This window comes from Postia placenta (genome assembly GCF_002117355.1).
Source record: "Postia placenta MAD-698-R-SB12 unplaced genomic scaffold POSPLAscaffold_17, whole genome shotgun sequence".
Classification (NCBI taxonomy): Eukaryota; Fungi; Basidiomycota; class Agaricomycetes; order Polyporales; family Adustoporiaceae; genus Rhodonia; species Rhodonia placenta.
The window spans coordinates 268,828-291,134 of record NW_020169848.1 but is presented as its reverse complement, the minus strand read 5'-3'; the positions used below and the strand labels follow the sequence as shown (position 1 = coordinate 291,134).

Here is a 22,307-nt window from a genome sequence, read left to right as displayed (position 1 = left end):
TCATGAAGACGTGGCTTGCGCAAACGCGATGGCGACATTCTATGGCACATTGATCAACATGAGGAGCATAATGGGAGAACAATGCAGACGACATACCTCTGAGTGGCTGAGCGATAGATGGACTTTCGAGATACCCTTGGCCTCGGCCGCAGACTTAGCGTCGCCGTGCAGCGTGACCGTAGGAACGCCGGATTCGTCGGGCAGGATCTCGATGTCCTTCATCGGCGCCGCGGCACCCTTCGACGAGACACCAAGCGACTTGAAGACGGCTTCCTTGCCGACCCACCGTGCGGCGAAGGAAGACTCAGAAGACGGCTGTCCTCGGCAGTAGGCAATTTCGGCCTCAGTGAAGTTGCGCTTGACGAACTCGGGATTCCACGACGGCACCGACGAGATCAGTTCTGAGGGAGCATTAGTCGCTGCCGAATCACGAGAAGCGGAAGCAGGACTGACCTTGGTCGACACCGACTCCTGCGGTGGATTCCTTCTCCGAGATGATCTGTGAGACCACCTTGACGTGAGCCGTATCGACCTGAGGCTCCGTGGCCAGCTTGGACGTGAAGACATAGCTGCCCGTCTTCGAATCGTAGGAAGTCCTTGCGAGAGGGTTAAGCATAACGGCTGCCTCGACGTCCTTCGTGAAAGGCGGGCCCTCCTTCACCCGAACCAATGAGTTGGTGATCATCATCTCACTCATGGCCTTATATGTGAGGCGGGAGCGGCGAGCATTCTTGGCCTTGTAGGCTTCATATGCAGACGGCTCGAGGGCACCGAAGACGTGGCGAGGATGCAAGACGAGACAAGTTCCACCGACTTGACCGAACCCGAATGACGACTAGAGAACACATAAGTATTATGCAGTCTTCGAACTTGCGCAATGCACGCACCATAAGGCCTGCACGGATGCCATCGGTATGAATCGACACCGACGGGAACATCAAGTACGTGTAGTCCTTGAAGTGCGAGTCCACGTTGCTAGGAGCAAGTCAGGTCTCTGCAGGAGTAGTATGCAAACGAGCACTTACTCGGCATTTCTGTTGCCCGCGACGATACCACTTCCCACGCTCTGAAGCAGACCGGCCAGTTGCCATGCAGCTGACCCACCTTTGGAGTGGCCGCAGAGACTCTTCTGAGCCATGACAGGTACAGCGTTGCCCGGGGTGCGAGAGATATTGGCGAAGACATCATTCCAGACGTGTGTCTCATTGTTCTCCTGTGTAACGACCACTATTAGCGAGGCTGATTACGATACGACGAGTAGTTCACGTACGTTTGCACCAGTACCGGTACCGTGGATGGACAGCACGCCAACGTCGTCTGCAGTCAGCCCCCAGACGGCTAGTGCGCGACGGAGAGGGGACACTCGAGGGTCAACACCTTGAAGCATGCCGTACGTTGCCAAAGCATCCTTCTCCTGACGGGCAGCCTCCTTCTCTAGGTCAGCTACGCGACTGGCGAGGTAGTCTCCGCTGGCGGGCTCGTTGTGACTCTTTCGGAACTCGAGCTCCTCTTGCAGTAGGTGTCGCTCATTCTCCAACCAATCAGCAATCTGGCGACGACGGAACGCGAGCTGTCGTGAACGGTATGCAATATCAAGAATAGGAAGAGGGTGTTTCGACTGAATCTCTCTGGCGATGGTGAGCGCACCGCGTCCTGGAGCAGGGACTGATCTTCCTGCCTTATCACTGTATATCCGTGTTAGCTATGCGTAGAAAATAGCGTTAATATATACGCACGTGGATGTCGATGTGAATGCGACAATGCCACGAATTGGGCAACCCATTTCCAACGCTGTCTTCGCACTCATGAGGACGTGTACACCCGTGCCTTGTGCTTCCATGAACTGTTCAGAGTAAGTCAACACCAATCGTGGATTGCACTTGGACAAAGACTTACTCCTCCACGAGTCGTGGTGGCAGGCCTCGACATCTCTGTTGGCTCTCGACCCATAGCGAACTCAGTCTCCGAGTTACTAGTGGCCTTCATGTTCGCGAACTCGTAGGAGCCTTCCTCGCTGAAGTCATCGTATCCTCCCGCCAGCATCACTTTGGCTTTACCGGATAAGAGTGTATCACAAGCGATCTCTACCGATTGCAGAGCAGTCGCACTGATACCTTGTCAGAAGACAAAAGGGCTATATAGCAGACCACAGGCACTTACCAGGCACCGACAGGAATCTTCACTGGTCCACAAGATGAAAGCAGAAGGAGATTGACCCATCCTGCGGTCGTGTTGATGAACCTGAAAGGGACCGATGAGAAAAACAGTGAAAAGAGGACAGGGAATGAACTAACGTCTCCTGCAGGATGTCATTTTGTACGTCCTTTTCGTCTCGGCGGTCCTTGAACATCTTCGCCAGACTTTCCATACCGCCCATACCGCTACCAATGCTAGTGCCAACCTCGGATGGATGCATGTGTTGGTACAACTCGTACGGATCGGTGATACCGGACGTGTTGAGCGCATCTGCTGCTGCAACCAGAGTCCATAGAGCGGTACGGTCGGTTTGAGAGATGATGTCCGCAGGGATACCGTAACGACCAGCGTGCCATCCGGTAGGAATCTGACCAGCGACAAGACGGTTGAACTTGAAGGCTTTCGGCACCATGACGCGCGCACCCTTCTTGAGCTTGACGAACCACTGTCCTCCCTCGCCAGCCCATATATCGCAGCTGTCGCCGTGTTCGTATTTGAACTTCTCAGCTTCAGTCTGACTCGCCTCGAACGCTTCAAGATCATGAATCAACTGTATCTCTTGATTGAATGTCTTCTTCTTGGGATCATATCCGCGGAAGAGCTCCGGTTCTGAAACGACTCCAGTGAGCTCAAGTTCAACTCACATAGAGACAGCACTTACCGATGAGACGAATCCCAGCACGGCCGAGAATGTCTTTCTCGTAGCGACTCTTGACATCCTTGTCGTCCACAGGTTCTTCAGTCTTGGAGTCAACCCAACCCACGTACAGAGAGCCGTCCTTCAATCGCCCGTCGAAGTGCTTGATGTAGCCCATCATCCACGCCATCTCGATGCAGCCTTCGATAGTGAATTCACCGCGAGCTTCCATTTCCCACCTGGTACGCGAACTACCCCAAGGCCCCACTTCCGCGAAGCCTGTTACGACGACAACCTGGTCAAGATCCAGCATTCCTCGGAGGGCAGCAACATCGGATAAAGACTCCACAGACTCTAGTGAAGGGAAATCGAACTTGAAATTAGCGCGAGGTGTTACGTTCACTGTCTGGAGAACGCGCTCGGCCTCGACCCCGTTGACGACCTTGAAGTCCGCTGCGTTGTCTCGAGCAATTGCACGACGAAGATCACTCTTTTTGTTGAGGTCACCACGTATACGGGTCGTAATCTCAGCGAGATCAGGGAGACGATCCATGCCACCGTTCAGATCGGCCCAGATCGGTTCGACTTGGGTAATGCTGAACAAGAGGGGGTGCATCAAGCCGAGGAGGTTGAAGGCCATCTCCTTCGCGGAGAAGGTGCGCACGCCGTTGCCTTCGACTTCCTGCGCTACGATGTTGGTTGCGTCCATTAAGCCCGTGCCACGAGTCCACCTGAAACAAGCTATCAGTAGAAAATACAAAACAACGTTGATCACACATACCCTATAACGGCGCCAGCCATACAGAGGTACTCCCCCCAGCTCTCAGAATTCCACCTGTTGAACAGCGTCTCCAGACCGATCTTGGATTCGGAGTAGAGGCCATCCCGTCCAAATGTTCCGTGGTTGGGCGATAGGGGCAGGATCACCTGAGTGGGTCGAGTCAAGATATGTCGAGACGCCTTCTTCACCTTGACTGCGCCTAGTAAACGAAGGAGGTTGACCAGCATGATTCGGTGTGCGAGCTCAGACTTGTCATCCAAGCCATCAATCTCACGCCCATTCTCAGGGACGGCAGCGAAGGGGAGAATATAGTCAAGGTCAAGGCCCAGGGTAGAGTAGATGTAGTCGACGAGGGCTTCGACGTCTTGCTTGGAGCCTTGGTTGAAGGGGACAACAGTCAGTCCAGATCCCTTGCTACCAAAGCGCTGGAAGACGCTCTGGTAGTACTCGACGGTCGACCGGTTGTAGCGAGAAGTGGTTATGACAACGTGCGCTCCGCCAGAGAGAAGTCCCTTGAGCACTTCGACTCCGATTGATCCCTTACCAACACCGGTGAGTAGAGCGTTCTTGTCCTTGAACGTAGTGCCAGACGTGGCAATCTCATGCAAGATGTCGAGATAGACACCAGTGAGGTTGCTGCTGTACTCCCAAGTTGTACCAACTCTGCGCTTTAGGTGCAAGAGTGGAACCTTGTCAGCAGACACGGATGCGATGCCAGAGATCTGGGGCCGAAGGAATTGCGAAGACGAACGGCGAGTCCTTGGTGCTCCAGGACGAGCGCGCGACTCCGGACGCTTGCGGAGAGATCGAACGACGCCTTCGTACAGAGCCTTGATACGGTTCTTCTGCTCCTCGCTGATCTCCGGCTGAGACTTGACGACGGTCCACAGCTTGAGAACATCGTCTTGGATCTTCTGCATGTTGGTGGGAGCCGAAATAGTGTCACCACTGGCCATCTCCTCTACATATGCCTCCAACTTGCGCACGTTCTCGCGAACCACCTCGGAGTAGACAATGTCTCCCTTCGCAGTCACCTCGGTGTGCGGCGCCGTTGGGAACGTAACTAGAACGAGTTAAAGTGGATTAGCAAGCGCAATGCGTCACACGTGAAACAACTTACCATCCCTGTACAGAGGAGGTAGACCGACCACTTCACGGCAGTTGTCGATGAGCTGTTGGCCGAACTGTTTCGCCAGCTTGTATGTATCGCCACGGTTGGGATCACACTGGTCAATATAGTATTGCATGTACGTCACTAGCTCTGGGTCGGCGCGGTTCATGATAGCGATGCAACGCGCGGTAATTTCCCGGTCGACAGTAGTAAGACGGCCGAAGATGATGTCGTAGAACATGAGGAGTGCATCCTGACGAACCCAGTTCCATGAAGAATCGAAGTGGCGGGCCTTCAGAGCGTCAAAGACGGGTTGAATTCCATCAATGTAGGTGTCGCCGTGTTCTCTCGCGATGGCGTCCAGTCTTGACTGAAGCGCATCGACATTGGCCTTCTCATTTTCATACTTGTGCTCGCCAGCTCGAGAGTCGCGCTTGAGATATCGCATGTATAATTCGACCTGCTGCGAGGCGAACCATTCCTGCTCCGCCTGGAATTTCAGGAATTCTTCACTGTTGATCGTGGGGCCGCCGCCACCACCTCCGCCACTACCAGAGGTACTGGCTGCAGAAAGGGAGATCCCGGCACGCTGGGCATACAACGCGACGATCGAGTCCAGCCACGCCTTCGCGTCCGCCTCTGAAGCGAGACGTTTAGCAGGTTCCATAGTGGTACCAAGGAGGAGGACGCCATCAGCACGAGAAGGACCGAGACCCCAGGCCTTAGAAAGATACGCCTTGATTGAAGACATGTTGAATCCACCAGGCATCTTGCCGCCAACGAGACGTCCGACGAGACCAGAGGTGTACTTGCCCAAACTCCCAGAGAAGCCCACACTCAAGGCAGAGCCTAGCTCCTCAAGAGGGAGCTCCTCACCCTTCTCCGGAGCAGACGCAAACTCGAGTTGGAGGTCACCAAGGATCTCGTTCTGAAGGGTAGACTTGCCACCGGATAGGTCCTTCAGCGATTTCGACAATGGGACTTCGTCCACTTTCTTCTTCAACTTCTGCGCAACGATGACGCTGAGAATTTCGATGGCCTTCAGGGGAACATCATCTACGCTAGTGGCCGGGGTGGCACTGGCAGCGGGCGCAGGGGCAGCAGACACAGCGATAGGTGTGCTAACAACGGAAGCCTGTATTGCCGCGTTGTCAGCCTGTGCATCGGATTCCGCAACTTCTGGTGCATCCTCGAATTGGTAGTAGACCTCCTTAGTGTTCTTCGCATGACACAAGATTGCACGCGTCCGGCTGACTGAATCATCCTGTACCTCGTACTTCGCCTTCAGAGTGCGAGTGGCCATACCGGTAAGCGTCGGCGACGGTCCAATCTCGATGAAGCGTTCGAAGTGGTAACGCGTGAAAAGGATATCCTGCGTCTCGATCCATCGTACAGGTGACGCAAACTGGTACGCGAGCAGCTCGACCAGCGTGATATAGGCGAGCTTCTGTCGCTGCTCCGGTGCATCCCAGTTGTCTTGATCCCACTTCCGGAGGACCTTGTCCAATCGTACAGACAGGGTGCGATCATAGATGAGCTGCACGTAGTCCTTCGAGATCTCAAAAGGCTTGGCAATGAGATTCGGGACATATTTGCCAACCAAGGTATCGGGATTGAGCTGCGCGGGGTTAATCTTCTTCGAGAGGTCTGAGCAAGACTATAAGCCAAACGAGTATGCAACTTGACCAATGAAGGCTTACAAGCTCGGAATGGCATGACACCAGCCCATAAGTAACGTGAGTGGAAGGGTACGTCAATCCCGGGTAAGGGAATCGTTGCGAATCCACGTTCGAGCTTGATGTAGCCTTCAGCCGCCTGCTGTTCCTTCGCACGTGTGTAGCAAGAGTCAATGATTTCGCGGAGCATTTCCTTCACTTGATCGATCGTGAACTTCTCGGTTAGCTACATAACTCAAATCAGCGATGGTTCGTAACGCGAAACATGATTACAAACCTTCTGGATGTCGATCTTCTGGACCTTCAGGTAATTCAAGACATTGGTCATCGTCTGCAGCGCGATCAGTTCACCGGCACAGACGTATTGTTGACCCTACAAATGCTTGTTAGCAAGCACTCGCAAGCGAGGTAATAACATTAGTTTACCTCTACGTTGAAGTTCACAATTTCCAGAAGGCAACCTGTGTGTTGAGCGATATCATCCACAACTTCACGGAGCGCAGCATCTGTGAACGACTTCGAGATGCGACTAGGATTCACGGCACACATTGCATAGTTAGATCGGTTCTGGGTGTCGCGTTCCACAGCGCGCTGCATGGTGATACCACGGTAGAAGACGATGTCGACGAGTGACGAGATTGGCAGAACATCCGCGATCGAAGCCAAAGCCGAGTATTCGCCCAAAGAGTGACCGGCGAAAGCAGCACCAGTTTGGACCAAACCTTTCGAGCGCATGTCCTCGAACGCCGCACGCTCAGTCACGACAAGTGCGATCTGCGCAAACTGCGTCGCGTACAACAGGCCGGATGGATGGCTAAAGGTATATCTCTGCGTACGGGCATTGATGTCACCGAAGAGAGGGAGCGTCTTCACGTTACCGTCCTTGTCCATGGTGTCGTAAGTCATCTCCATATAGCGTGAACGGATTTGCTGCCCCTTTATCCCACCGAAATGGATCGTCTTCTCTTTCGGGTTGGCCTTGACAATCTCGACGATCGAAAATCCGTATACAGCAGTAAGGTGTGCGTCGGCAGCCTCCCACACAGAGCGAGCAGCAGGGGAATTGTTGTAGAGATCCATGCCCATACCAGGCTCCTGCGAACCTTGGCCGGTGAATACATAGACAGTGGTAGGCTGCGCAACCTCCGCGGTGCCTTCCAGGACCTTCTCTCCTTGCGAATTAAATGTCTCGACCTTGACGACAATGTTGCCGTCACGCATGGCAACGTGCTTGAGCTTGACGTTGAGTTCATCCCGAGGGAGAATCATACCAACGAACGCAACATCATAACTATAAATAAATATGTAAGAAACGAGATTGATCGAGATAAAAATTGAACATACGCAATAACACGGTCAGGACGGCCATGGGCGACGACTGTCTCGACATAGCGTCTAGTGGCAGCACTTGACCACATGCCGTGCGTGATGGTCCCAGGAAGCGACGCATAATCCGAGAAGTACGGGTTGATGTGGATAGGGTTGAAGTCACCCGAAACGACGGAATACGGCTCATTGGTAGCAGGGGAATTGAAGATAGTTGAACCCGTAGACGTCATCGTGTAGCCATCGTTCGCAAGAGGGCTTGGAAGTCCTTGAGGCTGACCATGGCGCTGCAAGTAGGCGAGAACGGGATTGCCGCGGCTGTCGTCTTGGAGGAAATCGACGCTCCCAACCTTAACGAGGCGCTTGAGCTGATCACGAACAAAGATATCACCGGAGACCGAGACAGATTTGAAACACGTCTTGTTGCGATAGGTGACGTCGGACTGGATGCGGAAGATGAGAGTAGTTCCAGTATGGATAGGCTTCGTCTCGTCATCCCATTCAAACCACTCCTTGGATTGGAGGACACCGATGTCCGCATCTGTTGCAAGCTCAACGAAATAGTCCGGCTCCTCGATCAATTCGAAGGTATTCTCGAAGTCGGCGAAGCGGCCACGGTAGAGGAACGATGATATAACTTCAACGACAGGCTCGCCACCGCGCATCACGAAACCCTTGACTTTGACGACCTTCCCTGCATCGTTGTTCACAACTGAGACAATACGAGCCTCCGCGTTGCAAACATCGCCCGCTTGGAACGATCTCGCGCCGTTGACCATACGGAACCCGTTAGACAGATGAACAAGCTTCAGTATGTCACCATCGATCGACGAGGGAAAGATCGCTTTCATGATCGCCTGCAAAATTGCTTAATCCCTTGACATGAATAAAGCAAGGATAGCAACGCACCTGCCAGCCCGTAACAATGGCAAAGTCCATTGGTGCTTGGACATGGTCTGCCCGAGCTGTCTTGTAAGACTCGCCGTCGTTGCCGACAACTGTGCAGAAACTCTCAACTTCGGCCGCACTAATGGTGACGTCAGGACCGGTGAACGTCTGCCGAACGTCGATCTCAGGGAGGACCTGATCATCGCCGAACCACAAGCGCCAATAGAAGTCCTTGATGCGCTTGTTGCGATCTTCAGCGATTTCGTGGATGGGAGCGAAGCCCATCGCAGGCTTGTAGACAAATTGTAGATGAAGAGGAACGGAGGCATCGCGACGATCTTCGAATAGCGTGACGTTAATGACATTTTGCGATTTGTCGAAGCTAACTTCAACTGCCTTGAACGATGCCTTGTGCGGACCATAAGACCGTGCAGCGCCGAAGACAGACACTCCCACAGGCGACTCCTTATCAGTCTCAACAACGACCTTTTGCCCACGACGAGGCGAGAAGAGTCGTCGCATTGGGTTGTCGACGTAGGACATCCCTTGCACGATGGTAGTCGATGTAAGGAGTGCCCTCCACCAAGTTTGTCCTGGTCCCGCCAGAGTCTCTAGCCAAGTCGTAGCATCGGGAAGGTTCGCGCCGACAACATATGTGATGGCATTGCCCTTGACAGCACGCTCAACGCCAAGAGAAGCGAATGCATTGTGAGAGATAGGCGACGAGGAAGGACTGAGATAGCCGACAGTAGGAACGCGGCTCAGATCACCATTGTAGAGACGATCCGCCAGCTTCTGGACGAGCATCGACGTGATGTTGTCCAGCATCTCCTTGATGGGCTCATCCTTCTTCGTGGAGTGCTTGACAGCGACCGGGCCTTGAAGGATGCAAACACGCTGCGGGTCTTGGTCGAAGACAGCCTCGATGTCCTCAGCTGCCCACAGGGAGTCCTACTCGAAAATCAGTAGCTGTGACGCATTAAATGTCCGAGTGAATCATACCTTCTTGAACCACACCTCGAAGCTGGCATCAAGGATAGGGATGAACGGAACCGGCTTCTGACCAGGGCGCTGAGAGATTGCGAGGAAGAAGGCCTTGTCCTCCGAGGCAAGAATCTGCTCGGTCGCGAGCGGGTAAGCCTTAAAGAACGATGCGACGAATTCCTGGGGCTTGTCGAGGGATGTGTATGATTGGAGGATAGATGACTTCGCCCCGCCACCGTTCACACCCGCAAACCGCTCCTCAATGCGGCGAAGCCAGTCGCCAGTCAGGTTCCTCAGCGAGGTGTCGACCCAGCGCTCCTCATGCGCGACATACATCAAACGAATCATGCGCAAGACAACCTCCTCGTATGTCATATCGGCGATGTCCTCAACCACCGACCCGTCTTTCTTCCAACCGAACCACGGCTTGGAGAAGTCCTTGTTCAACTTCCCGATAATTTCCGCCCGACGCTCTGTCAGCCACGCAACGCGCTTCTCCTTTGGCAGCTTGAACACCGTGTCGTCGAACTCCTTCCAGAGCTTGACGGCACGCGTTGCAACCTTGTGGATCGGTTCACCAAGCTCCGACTTGACGGTCAGGATGCCGCCGGTCTCCTTCGCGTAGGTGCCTTCCCACTGCGCGTCATCGACACCGCTCGCAGCGACGATGAGGTCCTTCACAGAGGAGCTCGTGTGCGCCTCCTTCGCAACCATGACCCGACTCGCGAACAGGAAGCCGTCGAAGGGCATTGGCTGCATGCCATAGCGCTCCACTGACCAATCACCCGTGAGGTACGGCCAGACGTCGTCGGCACCACCGAAGCCAGAACCACCGACCAGCGAGATGTTGCTCTGCTGGCGGATCGCGCTATATGTCGACAAAATCGGCTGGTGGAAGTCCTCACACGAATGGTGACCGCCTGCGCGGCCGCCTGTCCACTGCAGGATAATGGGGAAGTCGGGGTTGGCCGCAGCGATATTCACGACCTGGCGGATGCCGTCGACAGAGCCGGGCTTGAAGGAAACATGACGGATGCCTGCGCTCCTGAGAGCGTCGATGATTTCGGCCGCCTTCTCTGTGCTTGGGATACCCGCAGCGACACAGAATCCCTCAACGGGAAGACCTTCCCGACGCATCTCCTGCCACAGTGGGAATTGGAAGCCGAACTGACGAGGGTTGATGTAGAGAGCATTGAGCGTCAGACCGACGCCAGCAGGGATATTCGCCTGTATTTCGGCGACCTTCGCGCGCAGGGCTGCGGGATTGTAGTGCCCACCACCGGCAAGTTCGACGTGATAACCAGCAGAGAGAACCGCGCTAACGAAGCCAGCTTGGACAGTAGTCGGCGTCATACCAGCAACCATGATTGGGGGCTTGCCAAGCAGGCGAGAGAATGGGGTATCGATGTGGATGGTGCCGTCGCTGTGAACGCATTAAAGCTTGTTCGTCAGCAAATAAAGACAGTGTACTGACCTAGTCTTCACAAGACCGGGCGTGAACTTCTTCGCCCACCACTCCTCGCGCTTCACGTTCTGCGTGTTATACAACTCGACGATGCCCTTGGCCTTGTCCCCCGCGACGATGACGCGTACGCCACGGCCGTCCAGATTCCGCGCTGTGAGAGGACCGATGCCGCTGAGCCCGCCAGGACCGAAGTCAATCGCGTGCGTAGCCGTCTCGGGGAAGTCAGTTGCCTGTGCCCAATGGATGGGGAGCGTGAAGATTTGGTCGCACAAGGCGCACGTCAATGATGTCGATAGCTCCCGCAAATCCGATCCTAGGCGTGAATAGCTTCTGTTAGCGTCGCTCAGGAACATTGCGCAGTAGTTGCATACCGTTCTCTGTGTGATAGACAGCAATTCCAAGATCCTCCTTCGTCCAAAGCTCCTCGCCCTCCAAATCCTCTTCGAACATCTTCTTCGTCACTCCCGCGAGATACTCGCTGTGGTAGGGGACGCCGACCACCAGGAAGCGCACCGCGAACACAGGCTTCCTCTGCGAGAAGGGAACCTTGCTCTGATCGAGGCCACTGGGCGCGCGAACCTTGCGCAGGTGCGTTACTAGGCCATAAAGCGCGCGTGCCGGGCCAGTCACGACGAAGGTCTTCGGACCATTGTGTAGAGACACCTGCAGCTGCGACTTGGGCGGTAGGTGTGCGTTCGTCTTCGAGATGTGCCCCTCCAATTCCTTCAAACCCAAGCCAGTCACGGACAACATTGGGCTCGGCGCACCCTCTCCACCCTCGATCGCGTCTTCGACAATGCTCGGCTCTAGTGCGAGCACGGGGAATGCCTCCTGTCCTCGGTATCCGCAATAGAAGAGCCACTTCATCGCCTTCAGCGACTCTGAGACAAACGTCGACACTGTAGTCGCTGCTGCCACGACCACCGCTGAGACTAGCCCCTGTGAATGGCCAGTCGCACCAGCCAACCGCGACCGCATCTCTGCAGGCGTCAGGCCGGTCGTCCGGCAGACGACCAAGTATTGCGTCAGCTGCGTCAAGCCGATCAGGGGGAATGAGACGGGGATGGAGGCCAGGTATGCCGTTGGTGGGCGCGGCCTCGCGCCGGTGAGCCATGAGAGCACGTCAAGACCGTGCGCATAGTATGTCGTAGGTCCATACTCCGCAGCCAGGGGCAGCAGCACCTCCTCCGTTAGTGAAGTGATGAATGGCGCGACGTACGGCGTGTACGTGTCATAGAGGTTTTGCAGCTCATCGAAATAGACCTCGTTCGTCCCCTGGCCGCCAAAAATTGCATAGATTGACGCGTCTTGCGTCGTGAATAGCGCTGGTGATGGCGCGCGAGGAATTTCAGAAATGTTCTTTGCCTCCAGCGCGGCGAACGCCCGGAAGTAGTTTGCGAGCACGGTCTTGCGCACGTCAGTGTCGAATGCGGCCGCGAGCGTGTGCACATCTTGTTGCGAAAGGTAGGTGGATGTAAACTCCTTCACACCTCGGAGTAAGATCGTTGTGCGATGCGGATCCGCGTCTAGGTATTGTGCGCTGTACCCAAGAAAACGGGCGAAAAGCTCTATGGTCGCCTGTGTTGTGTCATCTACTTGGGTATCTACGGTGTTGGTAGTGGAGAATTCATCGCGAAGGACCTCCGCCGCTGTCCACTCATCGCATTGCGTGGAGACGGGAATGGAAATCTGAAGAGGGTCAGACTAACTGACCGAATACATTGAGATTGTTACATACTCTAGTGGGACCCGACTGGATCAAGATTGGGCGTGTACTGGCCATCGTCGTGGTCGTCCTCGAGGTTGTCGGCGACGTCGACGTTATGGAAGGCAGCAAGCAACCTTGAATTTTTATAGAGGATGAAACGTTCCCCACAACCCCAAGACTTGTGAGCGCTTAATATTAAGTCTTTCGCTTAGGGACGGCGTCTAATGCCCCAGGAAGTCGCATTTGAACAATTCCTTACTGATAACACAATTCTCAAGCTACCGTTTACCAAGGCAAATCTTACGTCGAACAACACGCCTCTTCTTCGTGTATCGATGGAAATTCACGTTTCTTCGGTAACGCAGGGCCAAACCTTGATCTTTCATTCGGCCTATGCGGCGCGTCGGATGGAGTACTACTTCCCAATTGACACCTGTGGCCAGATCGAATAGCTAAAGTCCCCAGGGAACTACACCAACGGTTTGAATCCGCGACGGTAGGTATGTGTCGGGGCCTTGCACATCAATTCAACTTTTACAAGTACGATCGAGCAATTTTCACAGCCGAGGCCGCAGTATCAAACGCCTCTCAAGTTTCTTGCTTCTAACACGCAATCGCATAAAACTGCACGTCTACTTCGCAACCGAAGGATCATCCGATACGTGGCAAAGGACAAAAGCTCCGATGGCCTTCCTGCCGCCATTGTCATCCTTGTACAACGCATAATCCCGGGCCCCACTAGGTTTGGGCTTGGATCCCCATAGTGATGCGAACAACTAATGGCAGTTGTGGGGAATAATGAGTAAGCTACTCGATCGGTGAGCAGAGCATCGGGCTCTTGACCGAGGCAAAGCATCGAACATGCAAGCCTGTACTTGTTAGTGCTCCGTATACATGAGGAATCAACTCAAAGCAGGGGTCAATGGGTGGCGTTGTTGAATATGGCGACCACGGAGGCGCCTGTACATCTACTCGATATGAACACGCCGTTGGCTTGCACGCGTATAGACATTACGATGCCGCTAAGGTCCAGAGTCACTAGCCGAAGGAGAATCGTTCAGAGTTGTCCTCATGTGAGCAATTCAGAAGATACGGACATCGCCATGCGTCGTTACGCTAGTTTTGTCATAAGGTAAACAATGACCGTACTTGTATCAGACCACAGTAGAATCAGCGTTCTGGTCGTAGGCATAATGCATCTGTACGTTTGTCGCGAATTTCTATCAGAGGTTTGATGACTGCGCACGCAGTGTCTTGGCATCTGCACATGAATGGCGAGATCTCGAGCGTGGGATGAGTCCTTGGGTGAAGGGAAGAGGTCTTCGTACTTCTCTTACCCTGGCTATGATGTATTCTCGCACCAGTATGACTTTCGTTTTGTCCGCCGCCCATCGTTGACCGGTGACCCCTATAGCTGATTTGACAGATATGCTGCAGGGCAATCCGCTTGCATGTTCTAGTCGCTGCAGATCATCCCATAGCTTATTGAAGCCGATCGTCCAACGCTAATCAGATAGACCTCATATCCGACTTTCTTTACGAGAAGTGAGGGGCGAATCTCAAAATGATTACTGTAAATCTTACAATACAACACATGATGCAGTAGTGATACGCCTCAAAGTATTTGCGCACCTATGGGGCTAGAGACTGAAATTGACTGATCCTCGACTTGGACCGATCGTCTTTGATCGGCGAAAGGCATGTAGCGCGCGCGTGACCACACCTCGCCTGGGCAAAATGTGTATTTTGACACCGCTACGCCTCCAGTTTATGCGACTTTTTATCTTCCTTGAACGCCTATATGTCCACTCCTAAACAATCTTTGACACCTTCCCCAGATGATCATCTGGAGAATGGACGCCCCTCCTCTGCGCCCCCAGACCCCGGCGAGCCCCACTCACTTATGACGTCTCGTATTCGTATTGTTGGCACACACTCGCTTCTGCACAGGCCTCCGAGTGAAGGCCAACAGCGCTCGAACTCTTCAGGTCTTTACGGAAGTGCACCGCTAGACATAATGCCACAGCTCCAACGATCTGGGCCCTCTGTCGTGAAGACACGAACCGGAAGCGTTCTCTCTCGAGGCTTCATTTTGAAGACAGACCATTACCCCTCAGGCAGGTTTCTGGCTAATGGGGCACCTGTAAGACATGTGCTGAAACTATGGTGTAACAGGTCGTGCACTTGATCTGGATTTGAACGTTCACGGAGCACCCAATTTCCGAGCACCGAGGAACAGCAATCTGAATGTATTCGGTGTTGCTCAGCCGCGGACTCAAGGGCTGCGTGGAATTCTTTCAGTACTAAGGTGTAGACCGAACATAACCAACCCAACTCATGTGGTGTGGTTCTGTACTCGTGAAGAACCTATAGGTATGCTAGGTTTAATCAAAATTGATGTGAGACGAGAGTGCAAAAGAACAGAACCCCCCTGGGACTGTTGAAACGAGTTCCAAAAGTCCCGATGCACATACTATTTCCATGGTACGAATCGTTAATCATTCTTATTCCAGTTTATATATCTGGTCGCCCCTTCGTCCTTCGGGACGCTTCCGAACCCAGACGCCCTCTGAAGCTGTCCGATAGAGCTGAGAATCTGGAGGCCATAGAAATGCGCTTGAAGAATGACATACTCCTCGAGGCTAACAAGTGAGCGTGATTGCCGTCAAAAGCACCTATTACTGATCCTCTGGGACTCGTAGATTTGGCGGATTGATCCTGACTCACAACGAGATTGGTTAGAAAAACATTTATCTGCAATTAACTGCAAAGGACTCATAATGGGTCCGCGATGGAAGCTTCGGATGCAGGAGAAGGAGCTATCCTACCTACGTGGACTGCTGTTGACTCCGCAAATGTGCGGACCACTCGTGAACTGATGGAAAACATGAGGCGTGATGATTGGAACGTGGAGGTATGTACGATTCACATCTGACGTCTTCTATGATTTCTCAATGCAACAACGTATACAGTACCACAGGTAAACAACTATCCTCACACGAAGCGGTCTCGTTCTCACGACATGCCTAGAATTCCCATTTCACCCGAACGCCCGATAGAGGTACGCATACATGCACTTACTCGCCGATTCTAGACACAAACCTACCGTTGACCTGAATCACACAGGATAACTACCTTGACGCGTATCTCCGTGTCATCAAAGAGACGGACCCTCTGACCACTGCGCTTGTTTTTAACTGCGGTATGGGTGCTGTTCGGACCACATTCGCAATGGTTGCGGCATGCATCATCCGTAGGAAACAGCTTATTTCGAAGGGCTTGGACGACCCTTACGTCAGTAAGACGGTCGTGCCAAAGAACGGTAGCAGTCTAGTGAGCGAACATCAGCGTCGTTCATGGTCGCCTCAATTAAAATCGGTCTTTCTTCTGCAGAACGGAACCGGTCAGGTGCATATATGCGCATTGTTTGATGTGTCGTAGGAGGTTGGGTTGAAACGCCATATATAGGTTTCAAGTCCCAAGCTGCAACAAGCACTCGAGCAGGTAAGCATGCAGCAAGACCTCAACAGGTCGCTCCTGCGTATTACATCCATTCTGCAACAATGTGCGTACGTATTTTGTGTCTTTTCTGCGCTGACCTGGATTGCGATCACACAGGCCTTGAGCCGGCCAGCTCTCAAACTGTTATAGAACTTCTTTTGACACAGCCTACGCTCCTTGAGAGCCTACGCAAAGCGCATATGGGGAACTATGGTGTGATATTGAGCTTGCTGGGCTGCCTGGATCATGGTCTCAAGTCGAAAAAGCTTGTCGACCGAATCATCGATACGTGTGCGTACTGTTTTGGAGTCTTTCATTCATGGCTGACCCAGCCTCGTAGGTGATCACGTCACAAATTTGAGGGAAGACATCTTCGTGAATCGAATCAAGTATTCCTTGACAACTACGATGGGCGAGGTCGAGCGTGAGGGCTTCTTGAATAAGGCGGTTCGGTCCCTCGAGAAGTAGTGCGTGAGGTCTCAACCCGACATTAGAGCAGCCACACTGATTACAAGTGCAGCTTCTTTGCGATAGCATTCGCCGAGTACATAGACTCACAGCATGAAACCACTCAGACGTTCTCAGGTTGGCTGAAGGTGCGCTGTTTACCACCACCCCCTTTGACTCGTAGCTCACCATTACTAGGCGAGGACAGAAATCTGGAAGTAAGTCTGACCCTAGTATGCAGATTCCTTGCTGACCACACGCGTTAGCCAAGTGATGTTCCTGCGCAAGTCATATGGATCTCGATTAAATGTCTTTGCGCCCATCAACGACCTTTCAAACTTGTCCAAGTCGGGTTCGGAGGATCAGGCACTGGTTCCCGGGCAGCGGAATGACGTTGCCATTGCCGGAGGGCAGATTCTGGGCGACGAGTATTCGGATCACGTCATCAGGGTAAAGCCGCAATTCTCGCAGTACAACCCAATTGTAACTGACATTGGTCCACATATCCAGAATCGTAGTGGGATTATCTTACGAGAGGGGTACGTATTGACGAAGGCCATTCACGTTCACCAAGTCAAGTTCATGTGACCTCCTATAGCACCTTACTCAAGTCAGACCAATGGCTCAGTCAATCACTCCAAGTCTCCAATGGCGTGCGTGGGGCGATCAATTTCCGCAATATTCCAGGCACCAAGATCTACGCACTCGGACAACCAACCCTAGATGCCATTGATGAAGTGGTCGCTCGAGTGCGCAATGCGCATTCATCTGCCAACCGAATTCTATGGCTTGCGCTGCGCGAAGAACCGATTGTGTATATAAATGGAGCTCCGTACTGCTTGCGACGCGAGCGATTCACGTTAAGAAATATGAAAGGTGCGCGCGTTTTCATATGGATGACGAACAATGTTCATGATGAGTCCGCAGACTACGGAGGCATATCTGCCTCGCGGTTGGAGGTATTGGAGGAACGTCTTCGTGACGATGTGATATCAGAACTCAATCAGTTCGGAGGAAGGTGCGTAGGATGTAGTATTCTACCCGCCCACAGGAAGAATGCCGCTGATGTATGCCTTGTAGACTCCTGTTGCACACGGAAACACCTGATGGTTCTGTTGTCCCTGTCTGGGAAGAGGTACAGAGTGAGAATGTTTGTGTGTTGAAGGACATCATGGCCGCTCGCCGACACATCGATGACGATACCGAGTTTGTTTATACTCGTATACCCATTACAGCGGAGCGACCACCAGATTTCAGCGATCTTAGCGAACTCATCGACATTGTCATCAGAAGCAATGCGACGGGTTCTCCTATCATGATCAACTGCCAACTCGGACGTGGCAGAAGTACTATGACAGCCGTAAGCGTTTTTCAGTCTCCTGAGTGAACCGAGCACGGCGCTGACTACACCACATCAGGTGATCCTCGTTCTGATTCAACAGTGGCTACAGAATGGTGCCAAGTCAAGGACATCACGGTCACCCCATAGACTCGGACGTTCGTTGGCTATGACTGATGATGGGGACAATGAACATCCCGCACGACGCCAATCCTACCAAGTGATCAATAGTGAGTCGCTCCGGATTGACAATGGCGTCAATGTTAACTCTGAATTCATCAGACCTTTTACGTGTAATTCGCAAAGGCCCTGCTGTGAAGAACATAGTCGACAACGCTATTGATCAATGCGCGCAAGTCGTGAATCTACGGGACTCTATCGAAGATGCCAGATCCCGCGCGGAACAGGCAACGGACGAGTGGCAGCGCAGACAGTGGGCGCACAAAGGCCTGTCTGACCTCTACATAATAGAGTATTAGCTCATTTGCTGATAGCATCGTTTCCAATGCACAGGCTTACAGTACCTCAGGCGGTACTTCGAGTTGATCATTTTCCAGGCCTATTTGCAATCTATAGAACCAGACACTATGCGTACCTTCGAGAGCTTCGAGTCTTTCGTTGAAGGACGACCAGGTTTGTACACCTCCATCTCGCTGGCAGTGCTAGTCCGCTCACGTATACGTCTAATGTCAACGCCTCAGTCATCAAGACATTCGAAAAGGAGCTGGTAACTGACGACATGAACACTCTGAAACCCCTTGAGCGCGTTGATGCTACCGAGGGCGTTGCTCCAGATGAAGTCAAGAGGATCGTTGTCAATCGTGCTGGGAGTATTCTCTCAGCATCTACAATTTTGAAGAGCGACTTTTTCTCCAACCTGCAAAAAATGAGTCTGTCTGAGTAAGTTCAAGGTATCATATCGTCAGAAGTTTTAAATCTGATAACACTCTAGGCGAATTGAGGGCGCGCCTAACTTCCGACGTGTCCCCTTAAGTCTGCGCCTTGTATCGTCGGGTACGTCATCACCCTCGGGCGACGCAGAATTTGCACCAGAGACGGCGGACGACGGAAAGTGGATCTGTGGAAGGCAAGAGTTTCTTCCTTATAATTCATCAGCGCAGTGGCTAATAAGACGCACGTATAGCGGCATGCCGACAGTGCAAGGGTAAGTATATGTCTTACATCCGTGGCCCAAATATTTATGGCGTTCCTCTTCAGTTTGAGACGGGCATTAACTCGAGTCAACGCTCATCCCAATGGCAGTAATATGGTTTACTGGACCTCCCTTAGGGAGGTGAGTCCCTGTATCCGGGGCTGCGGTGTTCCATGTTGACATTTTGCGCTGTAGGAACCAGTCATTTATGTTGCAGGCCGACCCCATGTGCTGCGGCTTGTGAATAAACCCCTTGAGAATGTCGAGTGAGGAATCGGTGTGCAGCTATCGATGTATCTATCCGGTCTAACGCGATCATCTATTCAGGGCGACTGGTGTTACCACAAGCATGGTGGAGGCCATGGAAGAGAGCCTCAAGCGAGACGTGATACAGGAGGTGCGAGCTGGAGGTGGCCGAATCCTCCTGCACGACGAAGTAGAGGAGCGTCCAGGCGTTTTCTCGATTATCCCTATCTGGGAAGATGTTACCGAAGACGATATCATGACCCCCAGAGATGTCTACGACCTCATGGCCAAGGAAGGGTACAAGGTATGCGATGGACTGGCTTTGGCATGAACCTGTCTGATCAGTATTCTCCAGGTGAACTACGACCGCGTTGCTGTGGTAAGAACTTTGTTCAGCACGCATACATGTTACACGTACTGAGCTTGTCTGATAGACCGACGAACAAGCGCCGCTCCCTGCTGCACTTTCGCAGCTTGTTGATCGTGTCCGATCTGGCCTGGTTTCAGGAGAGGCGGGCGATTTTATCTTCAATTGTCAGATGGGCCGGGGCCGAACGACCACCGGCATGGTCACTGCTTGCTTGATCGCTACGACAATGAAGTGGAACCACGATCTGGAGACATCTGCGTTGTTACCGCATGCAGAAGAAGAAAACCAGGGTGGCCTCGAGCAGTATGATATGATTGATGGCCCGTCAGAAGAAGAGGCATATTTGCAGGGTGCGCGTACCAAGCCTATATATGCTTGATCCTGTTTTCTAATCAATAAGTTGTATCACAGGAGAATACAAGACGATCCTCCAGCTTGTTGGAGTGCTCTCGCACGGCAAGATGGCGAAACGCTTGACGGATCGCGCTGTTGACCTTATGCAAGACGTGCAAAACTTGCGCAAGGCAATTTACGAGTACGTATACTCATGCTTCTGGAGGCAAATGCGTTGTTGACCTGTATTGTGCAGCTATCGACTCAAGGTAAACGCTTGTGAGAAAGGAAGCGCCAAGCAACGCAAGCTCATGGACATCGGGGTCAACTACTTGTAGGTGATCCGTGCAACCGAGCCTTTCATCATATTGACCTTATTTATTCCACACAGGTATCGCTACGGTACTTTAATCGTGTTCGCGAACTATCTCATCGAAATGAAGGAGACAGAAGGGAAGTCAGAGGAGGTCACATTCCCGAGGTGGTTGAAGGAGCACCGCGAGATCACGACCTTGCTGGGCCGCAGGTCTCTGGATTGAGAACCGTGTACAAGACTGACAAATCCTACGCATCCATACCGTAGCCAATATCTAATCACGCTTACATAGGCTATCATAAATGTTTGGGCTCTTACAGTATGTGGCGAATACTCGCATCCGCCGTTTGGAGTGGGTGAGCGCCGGGTTGCACGACCAGCACAGCCAGCACTACAAAGTCTGCGTTAGTACACCTCTTGAGCCATCGCATTCGCTTCCTCCGCTATCGGAGGGACGCGTCCTCGATCTGCCTTGCGTAAAACGACTAGCACTATACTTGCTTAAAACATGCGGTGGGGCCACTGGTATAACACTGTTGACCATTGCAGGACTGCGACGCAGCCGCTAAAGGGTGAAATCCTTGAAGCGATGTCAAAAAAAAGGCATCCGGCGTAAAGTGTATGGAATTGATTGGGCAGGCTGGTGAATTTGACGACTGTGAATATTGTAATGGTATTCACGGTCACATGGTTGCGTCATAGCTTAAGGCGGCAATCACTGACAAAAGCCTGAGGCTCCGAGCGCTGAACTGGCACTACTCTGCAACGAGTCTGGCTGAAGCACTGGTCTGAGTTAGCATGTCTCGGTGGGTGTAACACTCTAAATCCTTGTTGGGGCATCTGTCTGAGATGTATTCGAGACGCGCGCAGTTGCTCAAGTGTGCTTTTCCAATAGTGAAAACACATGGATTCACTCGAGAAGCATTGGCTCGCTCAGCCCTGTCTCTCCCTGAGCCTCACCCGGAACCTCTTTCTGAGGCCGCTGTATCAGCTCTCTTTGGGGACGGTGACCACGCGCGCAGAACGCTCATAAACGCCTGGCTAGACGACGCGCGTTTGCAAATGCGCTCCGCACCGTCACCAGTCATCAAGGACGTGTTAAGCACGCGGTTACGATGCAACGAGCCTGTTCTCGGGTACTTACCGGAGGCATGTAATGTCGTATCTGTCGAAGAGTGATTGTACCTGACTCGCGCAGGCATATGCATTACTCGTCTCCCCGACCTCAGGTCTACCTCCTGTTGATCCCAGGCCAGTTCTTCACCACGCTGCCCATGTAGCTGATGAAGCGTGTCATGTAGTTGGTGACACGAGCATAGGTGTACGTCATTCTGTCGCAGAGAGGCTGTGTCGTGGGTTGCTGATTCGCACGTCTTTAGCCAGCCTGGTATGCACGCCGCGCGTCCGTGGCAGCCATCTATACTGCAGCGGGTGAGAATCCGAAGGCACGGGTCTCTAAGGGATCGTTCCTGACTAATTTATTGCAGAGCTACACCAACTCACCTCCCCCAAGACGGCATATGAGTTCCTAGAGAGTCTGCTGCATTCCTCACAGAGAGTCGAGTCCGCGATACATGACGTCGGCACCTATTCGAATTACATCGGGCGGAGTTGGGCAGGCTTGATAAAAAGCAGTGGTATATTCTGACACTCCTGCCTACCTACTTCCTAGCTGCATCGCTGGTGAAGCCCTTGTCGTGGATGGAGTGCCGGACAAACTAATCATTTAGCCACATGATGCGCGTCGCGTCATGCATTACGCCTTGATCATATGGGAATTCCATGACGCGTCCGAACATTAGTGTGATTTGGAGGCACACGGGGAGGCAC

At 52.8% G+C, this 22,307-nt stretch overlaps 3 protein-coding genes across 3 annotated transcripts; 2 read left to right on the top strand and 1 right to left on the bottom strand.

Moving 5' to 3' along the window:
- Positions 1–12,847, bottom strand: POSPLADRAFT_1061311 (hypothetical protein; the record flags this gene model as incomplete). The annotated part of the gene is made up of 22 exons (XM_024481368.1): positions 1–39; positions 97–401; positions 454–835; positions 888–975; positions 1,026–1,213; positions 1,271–1,685; positions 1,737–1,843; positions 1,897–2,107; positions 2,161–2,241; positions 2,295–2,805; positions 2,858–3,564; positions 3,615–4,677; positions 4,735–6,372; positions 6,426–6,627; positions 6,679–6,774; positions 6,828–7,692; positions 7,746–8,584; positions 8,637–9,566; positions 9,618–11,022; positions 11,074–11,377; positions 11,436–12,753; positions 12,803–12,847. The coding sequence occupies 22 exons, from the start codon at positions 12,845–12,847 to the stop codon at positions 1–3; spliced, it is 11,739 nt and encodes a 3,912-aa protein (XP_024334420.1).
- A 1,942-nt stretch (positions 12,848–14,789) lies between these two features.
- POSPLADRAFT_1067742 (hypothetical protein) lies at positions 14,790–20,767 on the top strand (the record flags this gene model as incomplete). The annotated part of the gene is made up of 30 exons (XM_024482222.1): positions 14,790–14,889; positions 14,948–15,145; positions 15,361–15,421; positions 15,475–15,509; positions 15,571–15,686; positions 15,899–16,105; positions 16,241–16,337; positions 16,391–16,564; positions 16,614–16,740; positions 16,794–16,869; positions 16,919–16,938; positions 16,987–17,170; positions 17,231–17,259; positions 17,319–17,596; positions 17,648–17,738; positions 17,801–18,080; positions 18,139–18,289; positions 18,342–18,506; positions 18,573–18,692; positions 18,761–18,959; positions 19,012–19,146; positions 19,204–19,224; positions 19,278–19,353; positions 19,408–19,478; positions 19,540–19,762; positions 19,814–19,837; positions 19,893–20,178; positions 20,240–20,363; positions 20,418–20,495; positions 20,553–20,767. The coding sequence occupies 30 exons, from the start codon at positions 14,790–14,792 to the stop codon at positions 20,698–20,700; spliced, it is 3,894 nt and encodes a 1,297-aa protein (XP_024334419.1). The 3' UTR covers positions 20,701–20,767.
- Positions 20,768–21,326: 559 nt separating this feature from the next.
- On the top strand, positions 21,327–22,125 carry POSPLADRAFT_1155752 (hypothetical protein; the record flags this gene model as incomplete). Its single annotated transcript, XM_024486979.1, has 4 exons — positions 21,327–21,635; positions 21,676–21,796; positions 21,861–21,908; positions 21,965–22,125. The coding sequence occupies 4 exons, from the start codon at positions 21,327–21,329 to the stop codon at positions 22,123–22,125; spliced, it is 639 nt and encodes a 212-aa protein (XP_024334418.1).
- Positions 22,126–22,307: the final 182 nt, after the last annotated feature.